This window comes from Aspergillus clavatus, genomic scaffold, assembly GCF_000002715.2.
Source record: "Aspergillus clavatus NRRL 1 1099423829800 genomic scaffold, whole genome shotgun sequence".
Classification (NCBI taxonomy): domain Eukaryota; kingdom Fungi; phylum Ascomycota; class Eurotiomycetes; order Eurotiales; family Aspergillaceae; genus Aspergillus; species Aspergillus clavatus.
The window spans coordinates 600,647-617,655 of record NW_001517099.1 but is presented as its reverse complement, the minus strand read 5'-3'; the positions used below and the strand labels follow the sequence as shown (position 1 = coordinate 617,655).

The 17,009-nt window shown below is 51.3% G+C and overlaps 3 protein-coding genes and 4 non-coding genes across 7 annotated transcripts in view, besides 5 other annotated features; 3 read left to right on the top strand and 4 right to left on the bottom strand.

Annotated features, from left to right (window-relative positions):
- The window catches only part of ACLA_047080 (uncharacterized protein), a gene marked incomplete at both ends in the record, with an annotated part of 741 nt that extends 713 nt beyond the window's left edge, over positions 1-28 (bottom strand). Inside the window, one exon of the mRNA XM_001271664.1 lies at positions 1-28. This exon is cut by the window's left edge and continues 160 nt beyond it. Coding sequence (XP_001271665.1) covers positions 1-28 — 28 coding nt within the window.
- A 695-nt stretch (positions 29-723) lies between these two features.
- On the bottom strand, positions 724-4,371 carry ACLA_047070 (pyruvate carboxylase; the record flags this gene model as incomplete). Its single annotated transcript, XM_001271663.1, has 2 exons — positions 724-831; positions 898-4,371. The coding sequence occupies 2 exons, from the start codon at positions 4,369-4,371 to the stop codon at positions 724-726; spliced, it is 3,582 nt and encodes a 1,193-aa protein (XP_001271664.1).
- Positions 4,372-4,993: 622 nt separating this feature from the next.
- Positions 4,994-5,031: a microsatellite.
- Positions 4,995-5,031: a microsatellite.
- A 1,032-nt stretch (positions 5,032-6,063) lies between these two features.
- Positions 6,064-6,087: a microsatellite.
- Positions 6,088-7,765: 1,678 nt separating this feature from the next.
- ACLA_047060 (clathrin heavy chain) lies at positions 7,766-13,261 on the bottom strand (the record flags this gene model as incomplete). The annotated part of the gene is made up of 4 exons (XM_001271662.1): positions 7,766-8,122; positions 8,197-12,420; positions 12,498-12,869; positions 13,223-13,261. 4 exons carry the CDS (start codon positions 13,259-13,261, stop codon positions 7,766-7,768), a joined length of 4,992 nt encoding a protein of 1,663 aa, XP_001271663.1.
- Positions 13,262-15,489: 2,228 nt separating this feature from the next.
- Positions 15,490-15,517: a microsatellite.
- Positions 15,518-15,594: 77 nt separating this feature from the next.
- Positions 15,595-15,667, bottom strand: ACLA_047050. Its single transcript has one exon. It is a non-coding gene; the product is annotated as a tRNA-Thr (tRNA).
- A 906-nt stretch (positions 15,668-16,573) lies between these two features.
- ACLA_047040 lies at positions 16,574-16,672 on the top strand. The gene has a single exon. It is a non-coding gene; the product is annotated as a tRNA-Thr (tRNA).
- Positions 16,638-16,869: a microsatellite.
- Positions 16,699-16,771, top strand: ACLA_047030. The gene has a single exon. It is a non-coding gene; the product is annotated as a tRNA-Thr (tRNA).
- Positions 16,797-16,869, top strand: ACLA_047020. The gene has a single exon. It is a non-coding gene; the product is annotated as a tRNA-Thr (tRNA).
- Positions 16,870-17,009: the final 140 nt, after the last annotated feature.

Sequence of the window (17,009 nt, the reverse complement as noted above, 5' to 3'; positions counted from 1 at the left end):
TGGGGGGGGGGGGGTAGCGGGCGATCATCGGCCGAGCGAGGGCTCGTCAGACCCGATCGATCGGTCCAGGCTCCATGTTCCAGAACCCTTGATCTGACAGCCTGACAGGATGGTTTGTCCAGTTGGTGCCCATTGCCTTGTGGCCCGGTGGGACTGACGATGCTGCCATGCGGGTCTGGCTGCCTGGCATTGCAATTTGCAAGGCATATGGGCTATGGCTCATGCCTTAGTCTTACGAGTGGGGGTTCTCCGATGAGGACGGCGGACGCTAATGTTACAGAACTCTATTGAGACGTTTGCGCTGTGAATATTGAGTGAGAGAAGTGCTGATTCCGTAGTGTAGAGTTCTGTTGGTATGGTGTAGGGTGTAGTCGGAGGAAGCTTTGACTCTGGTATAAGCGAACTGACTAATGTGACAACCTCTCATCTTCCTTTAAGTATAGTATTCTCTTAATAAAGAACTTGAATTGGCGCTGGAGCTGGTGTATATACTGAAATATGCATTTATTGCGTGCTCAATAGGTTTAGACAATAGAAAAGTAAACTGCCAAATAAATTCCCCAACCCAGAATACTAGACGCTCTAATTCAGACATCAAAAATAGTCATTCACATTTTCATTCCCGCATACAGAGATTCATGTATGTGGTTTTGATAGGGTGTGGTAGAAACTGTGTTCTTTCACCTTTTCAAGACATTTTTTTCTTCCACCTGGTCCACACTCTTAAGGCTTGACGACTCTGCAGATGAGGTCCTGGCCATCGACGGAGTCTCCCTCCTTGACGAGTAAGCCAGACACCTTTCCGCTGTGAGGAGCAGAGATAACCATTTCCTAAAAAGATGTAATTAGCACTTGCATAAATCGAAATTTTGTTGAAAGAGTTCTAAAGAAACTCACCATCTTCATGGCGCTCAGAACGGCGACAGGGTCACCCTTCTTGACCTCAGAGCCCTCGTGGACACGGATTTCGACAACGACACCGCTCATGGGCGCACCAACTTGGCTGCTGTCGAGGATGTCGGCCTTGGGACGGGCAGTGTTGTCGACGGAGGCCTTGTTGTCATCAACGGCCACCTGACGGACCTCACCGTTGACTTCATAAAAGACCTCACGCTGGCCGGTCTGCTCGGACAGAGGACCAATGGCCAGCAACTTGAGGATAAGAACCTTACCCTTCTCGAGCTCAACGTGGAACTCCTCGCCGATCTCGGGTCTAGCCAAGAAATAGCGAGTGGGCAGGACCGACAGGTCACCGTACTTCATCACGAACTTCTTGTAATCCTCGAAGACCTTGGGGTACATGGCGTAACTAGCCACATCGTACTCAGTAGCCGCGCCGAACTTCTCTCGGATCTGGCTCTTGATTGCAGCCAGATCGATGGGCTCCAGGTAGAGACCAGGGCGCTTGTCGAGCTTGCGGCGGCCGCGCAGAGCGTTGGAGCGCAGAGGCTCGGGGAATCCACCGAAGGGCTGACCCATGAGACCCTCGAGGAACTCGAGCACGGAGCCGGGGAAGTCCAGCTGGCTGGCACGCGCGACCACATCCTCGGGAGTCAATTTGTTGGAGACCATGAACTGGGCCAGGTCACCGACGACCTTGGAAGTCGGAGTGACCTTGACGATATCACCGAGCAGGTCGTTGGCAGCCTCATAGGCCTTCTTGGTCTCGGCCCACTGCTGACCCAGGCCGAGCTGACTGGCCTGGAAGATGAGGTTGGTCAGCTGACCACCGGGGATTTCGTGCTCGTAGACCTCAGGGTCAGGACCGGTCAGGCCAGCCTCGAAGGGCGAGTACAGCAGGCGCAGCTGGGCCCAGTACGTGTCGATGGCACGGACGTGGGCAAGGTTGAGCTTGGGGTCCTGCTCGGTGCCCTCAAGAGAGGCAAGGATGGCACCAACGCTGGGCTGGGAGGTCATACCGGACAAGCTGTCGGTGGCAGCGTCCACGGCATCCGCACCCGCCTGCGCGCAGGCAATCATGGAGGCGACACCGGTACCGGCCGAGTCGTGGGTGTGGACGTGGATCGGAAGATCGGGGTAGCGCTCACGGATGGAGCCGATCAGCAGGCGAGCGGCCTGGGGCTTGAGCACACCGGCCATATCCTTGATACCAAGGATGTGGGGTTTGAACTGGACGATCTTGTCGACCAGGGCCAGGTAGTACTCGAGGTTGTACTTCTTGTGGGGGTTCAGCATGTCACCGCTGTAGCAGAGAGTAGCCTCAACGACACCCTCGGCGGCTTGCACCGCCTTGATGCCAACCTCGAGCTGGTCAACATCGTTGAGAGCATCGAAGACACGGAAGATGTCGACACCGCACTTCTTGGCTTGCTTGCAGAAGTGGTAGATGGCGTTGTCGGGAAGAGAGGAGTAGGCGACACCGTTAGCACCACGGAGCAGCATCTGGAAGGGGATGTTGGGAACCGCCTTGCGCAGCTTACGCAAACGGTCCCAGGGATCCTCATAGAGGAAGCGCATGGCGACATCGAAGGTGGCACCACCCCAGCACTCCAGACTGTAAGCGTTGGAGTAGGCATAGCTGGTCTCCTTGGCAATGTTCTGGAGGTCGATGGTGCGGACACGAGTGGCCAACAGCGACTGGTGGGCATCACGCCAGGTGGTGTCCATGATCAAGCAACCCTTGTTGGCGCGGATAGCACGGGCAAAGCCCTCAGGACCCTCGCGGTCAAGGATCTGCTTCCAGCCCTGTGTGCAAGGCACGCTGACATCAATGGGCTTGTTGTTGGCATCCAGCAGAACAGGCTTGATGATATCGCCCTTGAGCTTGGGCTCGCCAATCTGACCCTTGATGCTGCTGCCGTTGACGGCAACGTCACCGAGGTAGGCCAGAAGCTTCTGAGCACGGTTCTGGCTGCCGACGAGCGTGAACAGCTCGGGAGTATCATCGATGAAGGTGGTCCAGCACGTGCCATCAATGAAGGTGGGGTGGCTCAGCAACGAAGTGAGGAAAGGAATGTTGGTCTTCACACCGCGGATACGGAATTCGACAAGGGCACGCACGACCTTACGGCGCGCAATCTCATAGGTAGAACCACGGCAGGTACACTTGACCAGCATGGAGTCGTAGTGGGGGGTGATGATGGCACCGGCGAAACCGTTACCACCGTCCAGACGGACACCGTTACCACCAGCGGAACGGTAAACCTCGATCTTACCGGTGTCCGGGGAGAAGCCGTTAGCGGGGTCCTCGGTGGTGATACGGCACTGGATGGCGAACCCGCGAGTGGAGATGCGGTCCTGGGTCAGGCCAAGCTGCTCCAGGGTAGCACCGGCAGCAATCTGGATCTGAGCAGCGACAATGTCGATACCAGTGATCTCCTCGGTGATGGTGTGCTCGACCTGAATACGGGGGTTGATCTCGATGAAGTAGTAGCGGTTCTGCTGGTCGACGAGGAACTCCGCGGTACCGGCGTTGCGGTAGCTGACCGACTTGGCGAGCTTCACCGCGTCGGCCAGCAGGCGATCGCGCACATCCGCGGGCAGATCCTTAGCGGGAGCGATCTCAACGACCTTCTGGTGACGACGCTGGACGGAGCAGTCACGCTCGAACAGGTGGACCACGTTGCCGTGGTTGTCACCGAGCAGCTGGACTTCAATGTGCTTGGGGCGGTCAAGGAAACGTTCGACGAAGACGGTGCCGTTACCGAAGGCAGAACGGGCCTCGGAGGTAGCACGCTCAAAGGAATCACGCAGGTCGGCCTGGTCGCGGACGACACGCATACCACGACCACCACCACCGAAGGCAGCCTTGATGATGATGGGGAAGCCGTACTTGTCAGTGAACTCCTTGACTTCCTCGTAGCGCTCGACCGGGCCGGGGGTACCAGGCACGACGGGAACGCCGCACTTGATGGCCAATTGGCGAGCGGAGACCTTGTCACCGAGAGCCTCAATGGTCTCGGGAGTAGGACCGACGAAGACGATGCCCGCCTGCTCGACCTTGCGAGCAAACTCGGAGTTCTCGGACAGGAAGCCATAACCGGGGTGGATCAGGTGCACACCGTGCTCCTGGGCGATTCTGACAATCTCGTCGATGGCCAGATAAGCACCAACAGGGGTATATTCACCACGGTGACCGATCATGTAAGCCTCATCGGCCTTCTGACGGTGCATGGACAGACGATCCTCATAGGAGAAGACGGCAACGGTCTGGAGAGAGAGTTCGTGGGCGGTACGGAAGATACGAATGGGGATTTCACCACGGTTGGCGACGAGGATCTTCTGGAATTGCATGATAGCGGAGTTGGCACGTAGCCGGCGGTGGACCGAGTCTCTGAGGTGCTCATGGTGGTCTTCGATGAACTGGGTGTCATCAACCGCCTCCTCGGGCTGGCGGAACGAAGCAGCCATGACGGGCGTAGTATGTGATTGATGTGAAAAGGAAGGAGAGGAGAAATTAAAAGCAGCTAGCTAGCTAGCTGCCGCTGCTGCTGCTGTTACTGAAGTCGATGGCGAGGTATTTGTTGGAGGGGAGGGGCGGATGAATGGTTAGATAGGAGAGAGAGGAAGAGGGAGGGGGGAGGGGCTGATTGAGTTCTGGAAGAATGTATCAAAAGTTAGAAAGCTGGGGAAAATTTGGGTAGGGAAAAAAAAAAATATAGGAGAAAAGTTTAAAAGGGGATCAAGGCCAGAATAAGAAAGAAAATAAGTAGGAAAATGAGTCACCTTAAGAGGACTTGGGAGGACGAGAACGAGGATGAGAGAAGCTTCCCGCGGGGCAAGACGAGAAGCAAGAAAAAGGACCGGTTTCGGCAGCGGAGGAGGAGAGCGGGCCAGAACAGGAGGGGCGGGAAAGATGGTCGGACTATCACCACCGCCAACTCCACGAGACAGAGGAGAATCAGATGGGGAAATGGAGGGATTTGATGATCCAAAAGATAGGACCGGGATCAAGTGGGATGAATTGAATCAGAACAACAACACTATGAGGAATGAAATGTCGAGAGAGAAGCGAGAGAGAGAGGGGGGGGAGAGAAGAAGAAGAAGAAGAAGAAGAAGAAGAAGAAGAAGCAGCAGCAGCAGCAGCTCTTGGAGCGGGGGATTTTGAGGGATGATAAGAAACCCAGGTTGCCTAAGGCCGACACGATTGATATACACCTACTCCGTATGGAAGTACAAGTAGTACGGAGTATAACTATCTACGGAGTACAGTGCTTCACGATTATCCCTTTCTGCAAAACAGTTATCCAGAAAGAAGTCAAGAGACCGATCGACGAGCACTCGCCAACACCGAATCGATACACAGAATCCTTCTGATCGACTTCTTGGAGTCTTGGGCCTTGCGCTGGGATTCAGCTCACCGGTACACCGGGCAGCGGGGGATTCCATGGAAAGGCCCTCTTGTGTTCATTCTTTTTTTCATCAAATCCTCTTACTCTAACGATTTCTATCTGATGGCGAATTATCCGTTCGCCCGAGTTCATTGGTGGACGAAATAGTTAATCCTTAGTTTAATGGATTTTGTCGTGATCCTTTCTTTTCTACAGATATACACAGAAGCCATTGTCGCCGCCTGCCTCTGGATTGTAGGATGAAGGCATGACGAGAACGCACTCGGAAAATGACATAATAACCCCTGTGCATGGGAACACTAGAATATAGGCTTCTCCCTAGTCCTCCAATCCACCATCAGAGGGATTCCTACTCGGTCGAGAAAGACTCGGGTTCTCCCAGGGAACTCCTTCGATGAGTATGATCCCTCCAACCTCGGGTCCTCGGGTGATATACCATCTCCGGAGCTGTTGAAATTGTCGAAATCAATAGTTACTTCGAACAAGCTCCCAGCAACTCAGCATAGCTCTGTCCACGATCCAATAATCTCCGTAGATAGACGGCGGTAGGCGCGCACAAGGGTGATTTAGCCTGGACCTGATCGACACGGCAGACAGAGGACAGACAAATCGTGACCGGAGAAATCAGAACAACTCCGCAGATATCATAACTAACTACTGCTCCTCTGCAGGGTGTGTCAGTGTTCAGTGAGGTCATGTCGACCCCCTCGGAGTGGATAGATACTCCATAACTGGAGTAGTATGGAACAGCAAAAAAAAAAAAAAAAAAAAAAAAGTTCTTTCCACTTTTCCTTCCAACCGTCGAAGCGAATCTGCCTTTCCTGGCAATTTCCATAAAAGTCGACGTGAACCGAGGTCGCTCCCCAGTCCCCAGCCTCAAAATGAGGTACCGTGCGTTTTTCGTCACGCTGACTGGCTGATCATCTCACAATCATGGTCCTTGGATTATGGATAACTTCTCGGACTGGAATGCCCCGACCGATCAACGGATCGATTCGGTCTCCCATCATAAGTTCCCTGTCAATAATTGTAATCAAACTCCCCCCCCTCTCTGATAGAGAGACAGATAGTGTGTCCCTGGGGACGAGCACGCTTGGCAGAAAAATCTCTTCTCGTCAATTGACTTCGCTGGTCCTACTGACAAGACGGGACAAGCCCTTGGTTGTTGACTCCGTTGTCACTAGGTACTCACTCCGTAGAGAGTTGTTGCATGATCTAGTTCGCTGTGCAAGGTCATCTGACTCGTCACCTGACAGTGTCCAAGTGTCCGGACTCCAGACTCCAGTGACTCCTCCCTCGTCACGCTGGACTTCCCAAGTTCCCAGCCGTTGTGCAAGCAACAAACCTCATGGGTACTGAAATCAATACCACTTCATATTATGGGGAACTGCTCTAGCTAGTCGCTACTCCGTACTCCTAGTTAGCGCTGACCAGCTCTTCTCCAACTCCTGGCTCAAGCTAGAACTAGACTACTGCACGCCCACAGGATCGTGGGATTCGTGGCACCAAGATCCGTAATCGACTCGGCATCCATCATTCGGAATCGCTAATTTAACCCTCTTCGTTTGCCAGTTGGCGGCGCCTCGAGATTCCCTAGGGCCACACCATCGTCGTATTCATTCACCCCCAAGTCTCAACACCCAGGGATTCAGTACACCCCGCGAGTTTCTCGAGCTCTCTCCATTGGACATTCTTCGTCTCACTGCAGCGTGGATCTAGTTAGGTAGCATACATGCATAAATGACCTGCTCATCACAGAGTGCACTGCAATCTGTCTGCATCGTACTTATCTCCGCATCATCCTGCGAACATACACAGTATCTCGCTTTCATCAGTCCGACAATCGGATATTAACCAGCCCGTTTCGAAACAATAGCCAACCATCCTATGACAGGTTGCATGTTCTGCTCCGAATCCCCCGGGGTTATCAAGTTATGTCTCCCCTCGCATTCATCATCCCCACCCTACCTATCAGTTCATTTCACTTCCTTACAGCCGATCAGGGGCCAGTCGATTGCAATATGATGGCGATGGTGAATTGCGAGTCGAGAAGTCCCGGGGAAACAGGTCAGCATCCATTACTCTGTACATTATCAACAGATGTCAGATCAATTCGAGAGGCTGAAAAAAAGAGGGGACGAAGAAAACCCCCCAAGGAATTTTAGAGCGTATCAAATACATCGGAATAAGAATGAATAATAGAAAGAAAACGCAAATGCCATCAGGAATGAAAAGAAAAATCGCATCTCAAAGAGAGATCGCCAGCCAGATGTAATAATACTAGTACACACTCCCTGCTGGCTCTCCGCCACCGCCATCCACCGCGTGTCATGGTCTAATTACTGGGCGGCCGCCTTCCTCCTCAAACCCCCCCCCCTTTCAATGGCCTCGGTGTCGTCGCAAATCATCCGTCGCTCGCATTTATTAAAGATACATCAATGAACCAAAGTCATCTAGAATGGACGGAAGCCGGTCGCTTGGGGAGCAATACCGTTCGGCTGTCCATATGCCATCGGAGCAGGCGCGGGCGTTGATGGGCCTTGTGTCAACATGAGCCGCGAGCCGCCCAAGATGGGGGTGTTGTCCTCTTCTTTCTGCTGCGTTACTTCCCGAGACTTGCGCTCTTCATTGTCCTTCTTGAGCATCTCAATTGTGCGGGTCTGCTCGCAAAGGAAATTAATCATGAAGGGCATGGTGAAGTCATTGAGACCGTGTCGCCACGACATCTCCAGGATCACGTCGGGCCGGATGAGATCATAGCAGGCATACAGCATGCCAACATAGCACTCGCGGCTGCCAATATCGACAAACTATAAAACGATTAGCGATTGTTCCAAGGAGAGAGCAGTAGGAGAGATCGTTTGAGGGTGTTGAATGAACTTACGTAGCGAAGGAGTTCTTCGACCACGTCCGATTTGCCAGAAATCGCCGCGGTCTCAATAGCATCCTTGTAAAGCTTGTCCTGCTTCGACAGCGCGATCGACTTCTCCCAGCGCTTGTTGTTGCGGTAGATGTTCGCGGCAATCTGCCGGAAGAAGATGAGGTCATGTTTCTCGAGACGCTGGGCCAACTCCACCGCATCGAAGTTGTCATAGTTGTCCACCGAGTCACGGAGGGTCTTGTAGTCTTCCTCCTCGATCAACAGATCATTGATGGCATCGTTGACAGTCCGCTTGTTCTGGTTCTGCACATTCAACAGGAATGGCTTGATCAGAGGGATATTATCCGAGGTCTGGAAAATGCGCACAACACGGTTGACATCGATCCGGGAAGTCAGCACCTGGAGCAGATCGGTGAGGAGGAGGGGTTGCTCCTGCAGATAGAAGTTCAGAGCACGATAATAGATCTCCAGGTTGGCAACCTTGACGATGATATCCTTGAACGAGTGATGTTCCCATGCATCAGCGGCACGCTCCATCATAGCCAAGGCAGCGTTATCCCATTCATCATAATGGCAGTACAGGAACACCAGTTCTGGCCAGAGATTGGCTTCCTCGCACGCTCGGATCATCTTGGGGATGTTGATGCGAGACCAGAAGAGTTTGAGGTGCTCCATAACCCGGTCAGGGTGGTATTTGGACAGAGCAATGCCCAGCTCAGTGAACATACCCATATGGGCTCTCTCCAGGCCCAAGCCAGCTTCGAGCACACTGATCAACTCATCGAAGTAGCCGTGGCGTTCATATTGGCGCACAAGATCCTGCAGCTCCTCGGCATGGACAATGAGGTTGAGACCGCAAATCTGTGCGAGACGGAACTCCTTCTTATCAACACATGCCAGGTTGACCTCCTTCCAGACCTTGACACTGTTGGCCTTGCGGGCACACTCAACTGCAGCTTGATAGTCTTCCAAATGCACCAGAGTGGTGGCCAGCTTGGCCCAGTTCGAGATGCTGGTGTAGAAAATCTTAGCCGCCTGATGGTATCCTTCAGCATAAGCCTTGTCACCAGATGTTTCAATATCGGCCACATTGGTGGATCGCAGGAAGTCCTCAAGCTCCAGCAACTGGTCAAGGCGAGCATAGCAGAAAGCAAGAGCGGTGTCGATGGCAGGCTCACGCAATGTCTTGCGGGCCATCTTGAGATACTTGACGAGATCTTCATCTTTACCGGCGTGGATTGCGGTCTCAATTACCTCGTTGTAATTGGAGGGATCGTTGGCACGAATGTACGACTCGATCGAGTCAGATACACGAAGACCGTCAAGCTGAGCTTTCGCAACCTTGCTCCAGACATCTGGCAATTCAACGCGTTCGGCGAATTCTTGCGCGCGATCGATACTGACGATGTTCTCAACGAGAACATTGACGGCAGCGATATAGTTGTTGACCTTCTTATAGATCTCAAACGCTTCTTCATACAGACCCACAGAAATACACATCTCCGCGATCTCGTCAGCACTGAACTCGGAGAGCTGGTGGATGTAATCCATAAGACGTCCCTTGTCGGCTTTGGCGGCAGTCAGCATCAGCAGATTCTGCAAGCTACCGTTGTCACTGAATGGCGAGGGCTCGAGAATGATCTTCTCCAAAAGCTCGATGAGTTCGCCAGGCAGGTCGGCTTCGAGGAAAGCCTTGACAGCAACGGATACCTTGTCGGGTTCAGTCGACTCCGGGACCGCTGTCGCGATGACCTGGTCGACAAGAGAACGACGATGCAGGTTGTTCTCACTCAGCACAAACGACCAGATCTCTGAATCGGCGCGTTCAACCAGGTAACGAGCCTGGGCTCTGTACATGGAGTTCTCGTTGGTGATATTGATGAGCTCCAAATCATTCTGTCCCTTCCTGTACGCGACGTAGGCCAGGTTTGGATCACGCTTTTCACAGTATTTACCAACGGTCAACGTGTCATAAAGGTCGTTCTCTTTGAGGAACTTCTCGGGGTTGTTGTTGCTGTCAATGTAGATCTTTGCGAGAGCGTTGTAAACTGCTTGTTGTTGGTTGCCGGAAGCCAGAGTAGCTTCGAGGAATGGAAGGAGCAACTTCAATCTGTTACGGCTTTCCACCTCAGATACAAGCTCATCGATAGGAATAACAGAGGGTTCAACAGTAGACAGGAGATTCTTAATGATGGCTTCGTCACAGTCAACATCCAACAATCCTCCCACGACTGCCGGAGTGCGGGACGGATTGACACGCTGCACGTAGACCTCGATGGATTTGTATTGCTGGTTCTGATACAGATAGAGGACCAGGTCGTGGATGAAGTTGAAACGATCACAGACGATGATGAGCGGAAGCTGCTCGGTCAGTCGGGCTTCTTTCAGGAAGTTCTTCACCTTCTCCGGATTGTAATAGTTGCTCTCGCGGCAAATTCTCTCGACCTCAGTCAGCTGGCCCATGGCAGTAGCAGCCTCAATATACTTGAAGTGCACCTCAGGGTCCTCGCTGAGGTTGACAATGCTTCCAAGGTAATAGTAGAGACCTTCGGCAGTTCGGTATTTCTCAAACAGACTGATGAGGCGGCCGGGTCCAAGGAGATCGGAAAACTTTGTAGCGAGCTGAACAACTGCCTGTAGATTCTGACGGATGTTCACTTCCAACATAGTATCCATGCATTCGATGGTCTGCTCCACGGAAAGACGGCCAAAGTAGTTCATGAGCCACTCGGGATTGAGCTTATCGGTTCGGACAATGTTGCGCTTAATCACCGCGGGATCGTCGGTGTTCTCCAATGCACGCTGAATGAGGCCAGCATTCTCGCAAAGCTGGGAGATTCTGGGACGGTCGTAGTGAGTGAAGATCTCGTTGCCAAGGATTGCATCAGCGACCTGCGGGGCGTTGACCAAGTTCATCTCAAGCAATCGTGTTTGCAAGTGACCATGCTCAGGCTTGTTATCCTTGAGCGCATCCAGCAAGAATGAGGTTGCCTGCTGAATCATGTTCTGCGACAGGAAGACATCTACGACACGGTCAAGGTCGATGAGCGCGCCACTTTCCTCATTTGCCAATTGAGCTGCAAATTCGGCACCCTTCTCGGGATTGACGCGAACAATGTGTTGCAGTAGTTGTGTGTAATCCGGCTGGTATCCAACTTGCTTCGAATAGCTGAGGATCTTGTCGAATTGACCGGTCTCGGCGAAACCAGCGATAACCTTGTTGGGTACATTGGCTTGCAGGTAAATCGACAGGGCCATGTTCATGTCGTACGGACGAACGATGTCTCCGAGCTCTTCAGAGGCCTCCAACTTGTTCTCACGTGTCCACTTTTCCAGAAGATGCTTTCTGTTCTGCTGCAGGACAGGGCGTACGAGCTCGACACTCTCGTATTTGTTCAGAGATCCCTTGTCCAAAAGCATGCCGAAATACTGGAGAATGACGGACATCTGCTGCCCAGTCTGTGGTGCGTTCTTAAAGCGGTTGATTGTCTCCGGTGTCCGAAGGAATCCGCGAGGGGAGTTTGCAGCAATTTTCGCGGCTTCGGAGTAATTGCCTTGCGCCAACAGGTTGTCGAACTGCTGCTGATAGAGGTGATCCGCTCCGGGAAGGCCAGCCTTGGAAGCGAGTTTGACCGCGAGTCCAGACATGGCAGGATTCTCCATCAGGTACTGGATAATGGTTCCCTCATCAACGCTGACCGACAAGACTTGACCTTTACGGTTGACACCAACCAGACCGGCAGAGTCGGAGTCAGGGGCAGTAGTGAAGATGGTCTCGCTGGAGATACGGTTCATAAAAATGCAGGTACCAGTCTCAAGGTCATAGAGATGAATAAAGCCATACTTCGTAACCAAATAAACAATGTCGTACTTTCTGGATACCTGCATGGCGACCGGGAAGTCGTTGACAGCTTCCTGGGGGAAGTAGACCTCGACTGCCTTCTTTTGGAATCTGGGGTTCGGCTCCTGGTGGTCGATCTCGGCGATTTGCAGCTTTGCGCCAGTCTGCGTGCGAACAGCGAAAGTGAACAACTTGTGCTCCAGAGGAGATCCTTCCACTCGGATCGACGCAAAAGCTGCAGCATGACCTTCAATGAACTGGGATATTCCGCGGTCCTTGGAATAGAGCTGCATTGAGCCCACAACGCGTCCCTGTTGTTGGCTAATACCGACCACGACCATCCATTTCTCGTCATCGTTAACACGGTAGTTGATGATTTGGCAGCCCTGAAAGATAGCAGATAATCAGTTATAACAGCTCACAGAAAAAAAGAAGGGGACCATTGTTCTTCTGCTGCACATACACTTAGGTTTGGCAAACGGTCGAAGATCTTAATGGGCTGGTTTTGAGTAGGATCGAAAACATCCCAGTGGTAGACGGATGCTTCTGTGACCAGACCCAAGCACTTTTCGCTGAACCACTTCCAGTAGACGACATCTTCGTTCATAACCGCAGACTTGAGTTTCTGCTTCGCTGTGAGATCGAAGATCTGGATTGTTCGGCCCTGGGCTCTAAGAGCAATGATGTTCTTGGACCAGTGCATGATAGCACTGTCCGCATTAATCGGTCGCTTGATGACCTCATTGTTATTCTTCAGGTTGAGAATGATGACCTGAGGCTTATCATCTTCATTAAGTTTTTGGCGGACGCAAACGTAATGGTCAGATTCTAGAGTCTGTCGAGCGACGGATATCCGGTCAGTGCTGGCTCCATGCGGATTTGAGCGTCAGGGGGGGGGGAAGCATTTCGAGGATATACGCACACATGAGTTGAAGCCAATTGATTGCGGCTAGAAGTAAGGAGATGTTAGCAACGATTCCGGTAGCTCCAGATACGACTGAGACCGTCCAGTGGGCCAGCAGTATGCGACACACGGGGGGCTGACAACAGGTGGGAAACAGGTTATGATCGGATGGCACAACATACAGCAATTTCGGCATTTGTCAGCTATCATAGAAGAAACAGATGTCAGTACTTTCTCTAGTCCCAGAAGTGAGATACAAGAATCGCAGGATGCAGAGCACATACATTGATAAGCTCCGTGAACTTGATGGGAAGAGGAGCCATATTTACCAAGGCCGCAAGTCGACCTAAACCCACCCAACGAAACGCCGCTCAAAGAAATCAAGTGAACCACGGATGAAAAGTAGGGAATCACGGAAGAATTGAAGCGAAGTGCGCGAACGCGAGAGAAAGAAAGTGAGGTAGAAAAGAAAGGTGGAAGATGAAGCTGGAGGGAGAGGGAGGGAGAGAGAGATACGTATGTAGGTTAGGTAGACTAGCAACTGGGGAAAGCGGGAAGTGACCTCAGGAGACCGGCGCTGCTTGTCGTTGCTGAGGTGTCGCTTATGGGGACGTCACGTGCAAAGGGGGAAGCTCCTGGTGGTGCCTGAGGACACAACAATAATGGCCGTTTGTCTCGGGAAGAGGGCAGAGATGGGACGAATGAGTGAATTGCAGTCAAAGAGGTTAAGATATCGAGAAACTAGACCAGTTAAGCTCCGAGGTTTCCAATTGCTGTGTTATGCTTGCTTTTTCTCGATTTTTGTGACTGCTCTTCGATGGATATGTAGGAGTAGTAAAGAGGCTCAAGGCAGCACGTGGAGCTAATCTCGCTTTCTAGATGCCCTTTTAAGCACTTGAAGCTAGATCATTGCCTTATTTGGTCTTTATCCACTTTATGACAGGTCAAGCTAATTGATTCTGGAGTGATGATGGATTGAGGTTTAAGTAATGCAGACTTGCAGCATTATCCCTCCTAGTAGTGTTATGTTTGTAGCAATGAGTCCATTGGTGGCTGGTATTCCTTTCTATTCACACTTCACATCTGGCTCAGACCTGTATTGATTTGTCCAACACACGCGCATGTAGCTACTCCGTAACCTCGTCGTGCGATCTCATTTCCCAGTGGCATATGGCAGATAACACGTCCAGACTCGATCCCAGAATGCTTCAAGGGCCATCTCGTCCGTGTCAAACATGTCCGCGTTGTCCGGTTCAGGGAAGGACAGGCACTGTGTCATTATCTCCCATCGGGCTACCCAGTCCAGGCTTGACACCTTTCGTTCTTTGGACCTGGACCCTTTTAGTCACTTTTGCCACGTTGCAGGAGAGTTTACTGACCTCAGATTCAAGCGAACATTGACGTCCCATCCAGTCTCGCTACCCAGGACAGTGTATCAGTCTTGAAGTGCAGCCATTGGGTAATATCAGACAAACCTGGAGATCCAGACGCGGCCATCACTATTGGCCCCTATCCTATGAGCTTCAGCGGTCTCATATGATCCCTTGATATTGGCCACGGCAGTCGCCTTTGCGGGAAGGAGTGTGTCGTGGGTAGGAGGCCTTCCTGCAGTGCTTCTCACTTCCTCGTGCGGGTGCAGAGCTGCTTGTATATGTTCCAAGACGGCGCCAATACTGCTGAACGATCAGTCAGCCTATACCGGAAATCGGATGCCCTAGTTGCGAGTAGGCATGTCTGCCCGGGATTATGGGCGCACATTCTCTCAGTCCCTCTAGCTCGGCCACTTCCATTGTCTAGTTCCATCGGGCACGATCTGCCTTCTGGACATATCAAAGCACCGCATATGATTGCCTGTATGAAGATCAACAACAGGGAGATTGGGGCGATCATTCTCATCCCTTTTCACGGCGTTACTCGCCCTAGCTGTTAGAGGTCGTCCGAAGAGAATGCGCAGCTACTTGTTCTATGAGACATCCTCGCTCACACTCATCGACTTTCCATTTGTACAACGTAACACAGATGTATTGATAACTCCGCGATACCCGCCAATGTCATGACGTCAAAATATACGAGTGGTTGATAACACCAGGACCACCACACAAAAATATTGAACAGGAAAGAGTCCGACACGTGGGAATCTAGCCCGATCGATGGAGCGCTCACGATTCAAACCGATGAGTCGTGGTGGCTGCAACTTTCATTTTCAATTTGACGGTCTGACAGCCAATGTCAAGAGCCAGGCCAATTTGCGCAGTTGGCTTATCCAGATGCGACAGAGCCGATTACCTATGGTAAGTGGCAGCTGCTCATCAATAGTATACTTCTGATAGGGGTGTTGCTCTTGGTGAAGAAGGCTACCCCCCTGAAGCGTTATATAGTCGACCTCCAGTTTAGCCATGGTAGGCGTGGTTACCACCGTCATTGCTGCGTTATAGTAGTCCTTTCCACTCAATTCGTATACTCCATGTATGTTTTGTATTTGCTTGCATGATATGCGAAGAGGGGGAGAAGAAAGGAGAGGGATAGAAAAAAAAAAAAAAAAAAAAACACGAAGAAAAGGAAGAAGAAAAGGAAGAAGACCTTCGGGGCTGGTTCTTTGGGCTGGATTTCATACAGCATTAATTGCGGGTATAGAAAAGGGAAACCAAAAAAGAAATGCTCACATGCGGATTTGAACCGCAGACCTCATGATTACTAGTCATGCGCTCTACCAGCTGAGCTATGCGAGCTGGTACTTATTGAAGACCAACAGCTACCAATGCATTATATATTAGTTTAATACTTGCCCGTTGGGTAAATAGGATGCAATCATGCTTTGTGATTTCATCATCTGGTGCTCCCTTTCTTAACACTGACTCAACCAGCTCAGGCTGTAGTAGGGTTTCTGCCAGCTAAGGAAACTCCGGTTTTCATACACTGAACTGTTGTTTTCTGCTCGTTAAATGTGCATCGGCCTAAACCGTATACATCCAGTATACTTTAGTCATACCCGTTCGCTGTTGACAGCACTGCCCATATATATATCAACACTCCTGAGTAACATATGATCAGCTACCTCGAACCCGATGAATTAGGCAAGCACAAAGCCACGACGAAGTGTCGACACTAGCCACTAGTCACATAGAGGACAGAGACAACAGACAGAATATCAATACAGAAACATATTGACTCAATGTACTGCCAATAAACCCCAAACTCCGTACGGCCATGGCCACATCAACAAACGATAAAGCCATCACCAATAGAGAAAGACACCCCCAAACAAAACAGTATAGGTACAAGAGGCTAGGAGATGACAATATGGGATAACAGGCTAGATCACCAAGGATCCTCACATGCATCTACCCACAGAGACCCAACAAAGACCGTAGAGCAGCACCAGAACCGAGCCAGGCGGCCAACGAAGATATACTAATTTATGGATCAAAGTCTAATACAGAGCACGTGTAGCTATCCGGAAAAAGCACCAATCAGCATCATACATAAAATAAGCATATATGCAGCCGCAACGGAATCTTACATAGTACATGCAGGCAAAAGCACCATCTTACACAACCACGGGCTACCTATCTACCATACCTACTAAGTTAGTATTGGGACATAATGCACAATATTTGCCCTGACATCCAATCACAGCTCGCATGGCTCAGTTGGTAGAGCGCATGACTAGTATACCACGGCAATTCGCCTGGTACGCCATCATGAGGTCCGCGGTTCGAATCCGCGTGTGAGCATGTCCACCGGGTACACCTCTCTATTAGCTCGCATAGCTCAGTTGGTAGAGCGCATGACTAGTAATCATGAGGTCTGCGGTTCAAATCCGCATGTGAGCAGGTCCCAGGGCAACTTCTTTTCGCAGCTCGCATAGCTCAGTTGGTAGAGCGCATGACTAGTAATCATGAGGTCTGCGGTTCAAATCCGCATGTGAGCAATTTCTTTTTTTCCTCCTTCTTCTACTCTCACTATATCATAACAGGCAAAAGGAGGAGCTCCTTTTTTATCCGTTCTTATTTGCTCCCCTAGTGTCGAGTAGTATCTAAGGCGAATACAGCGTCTCGAAATTCGTTGATA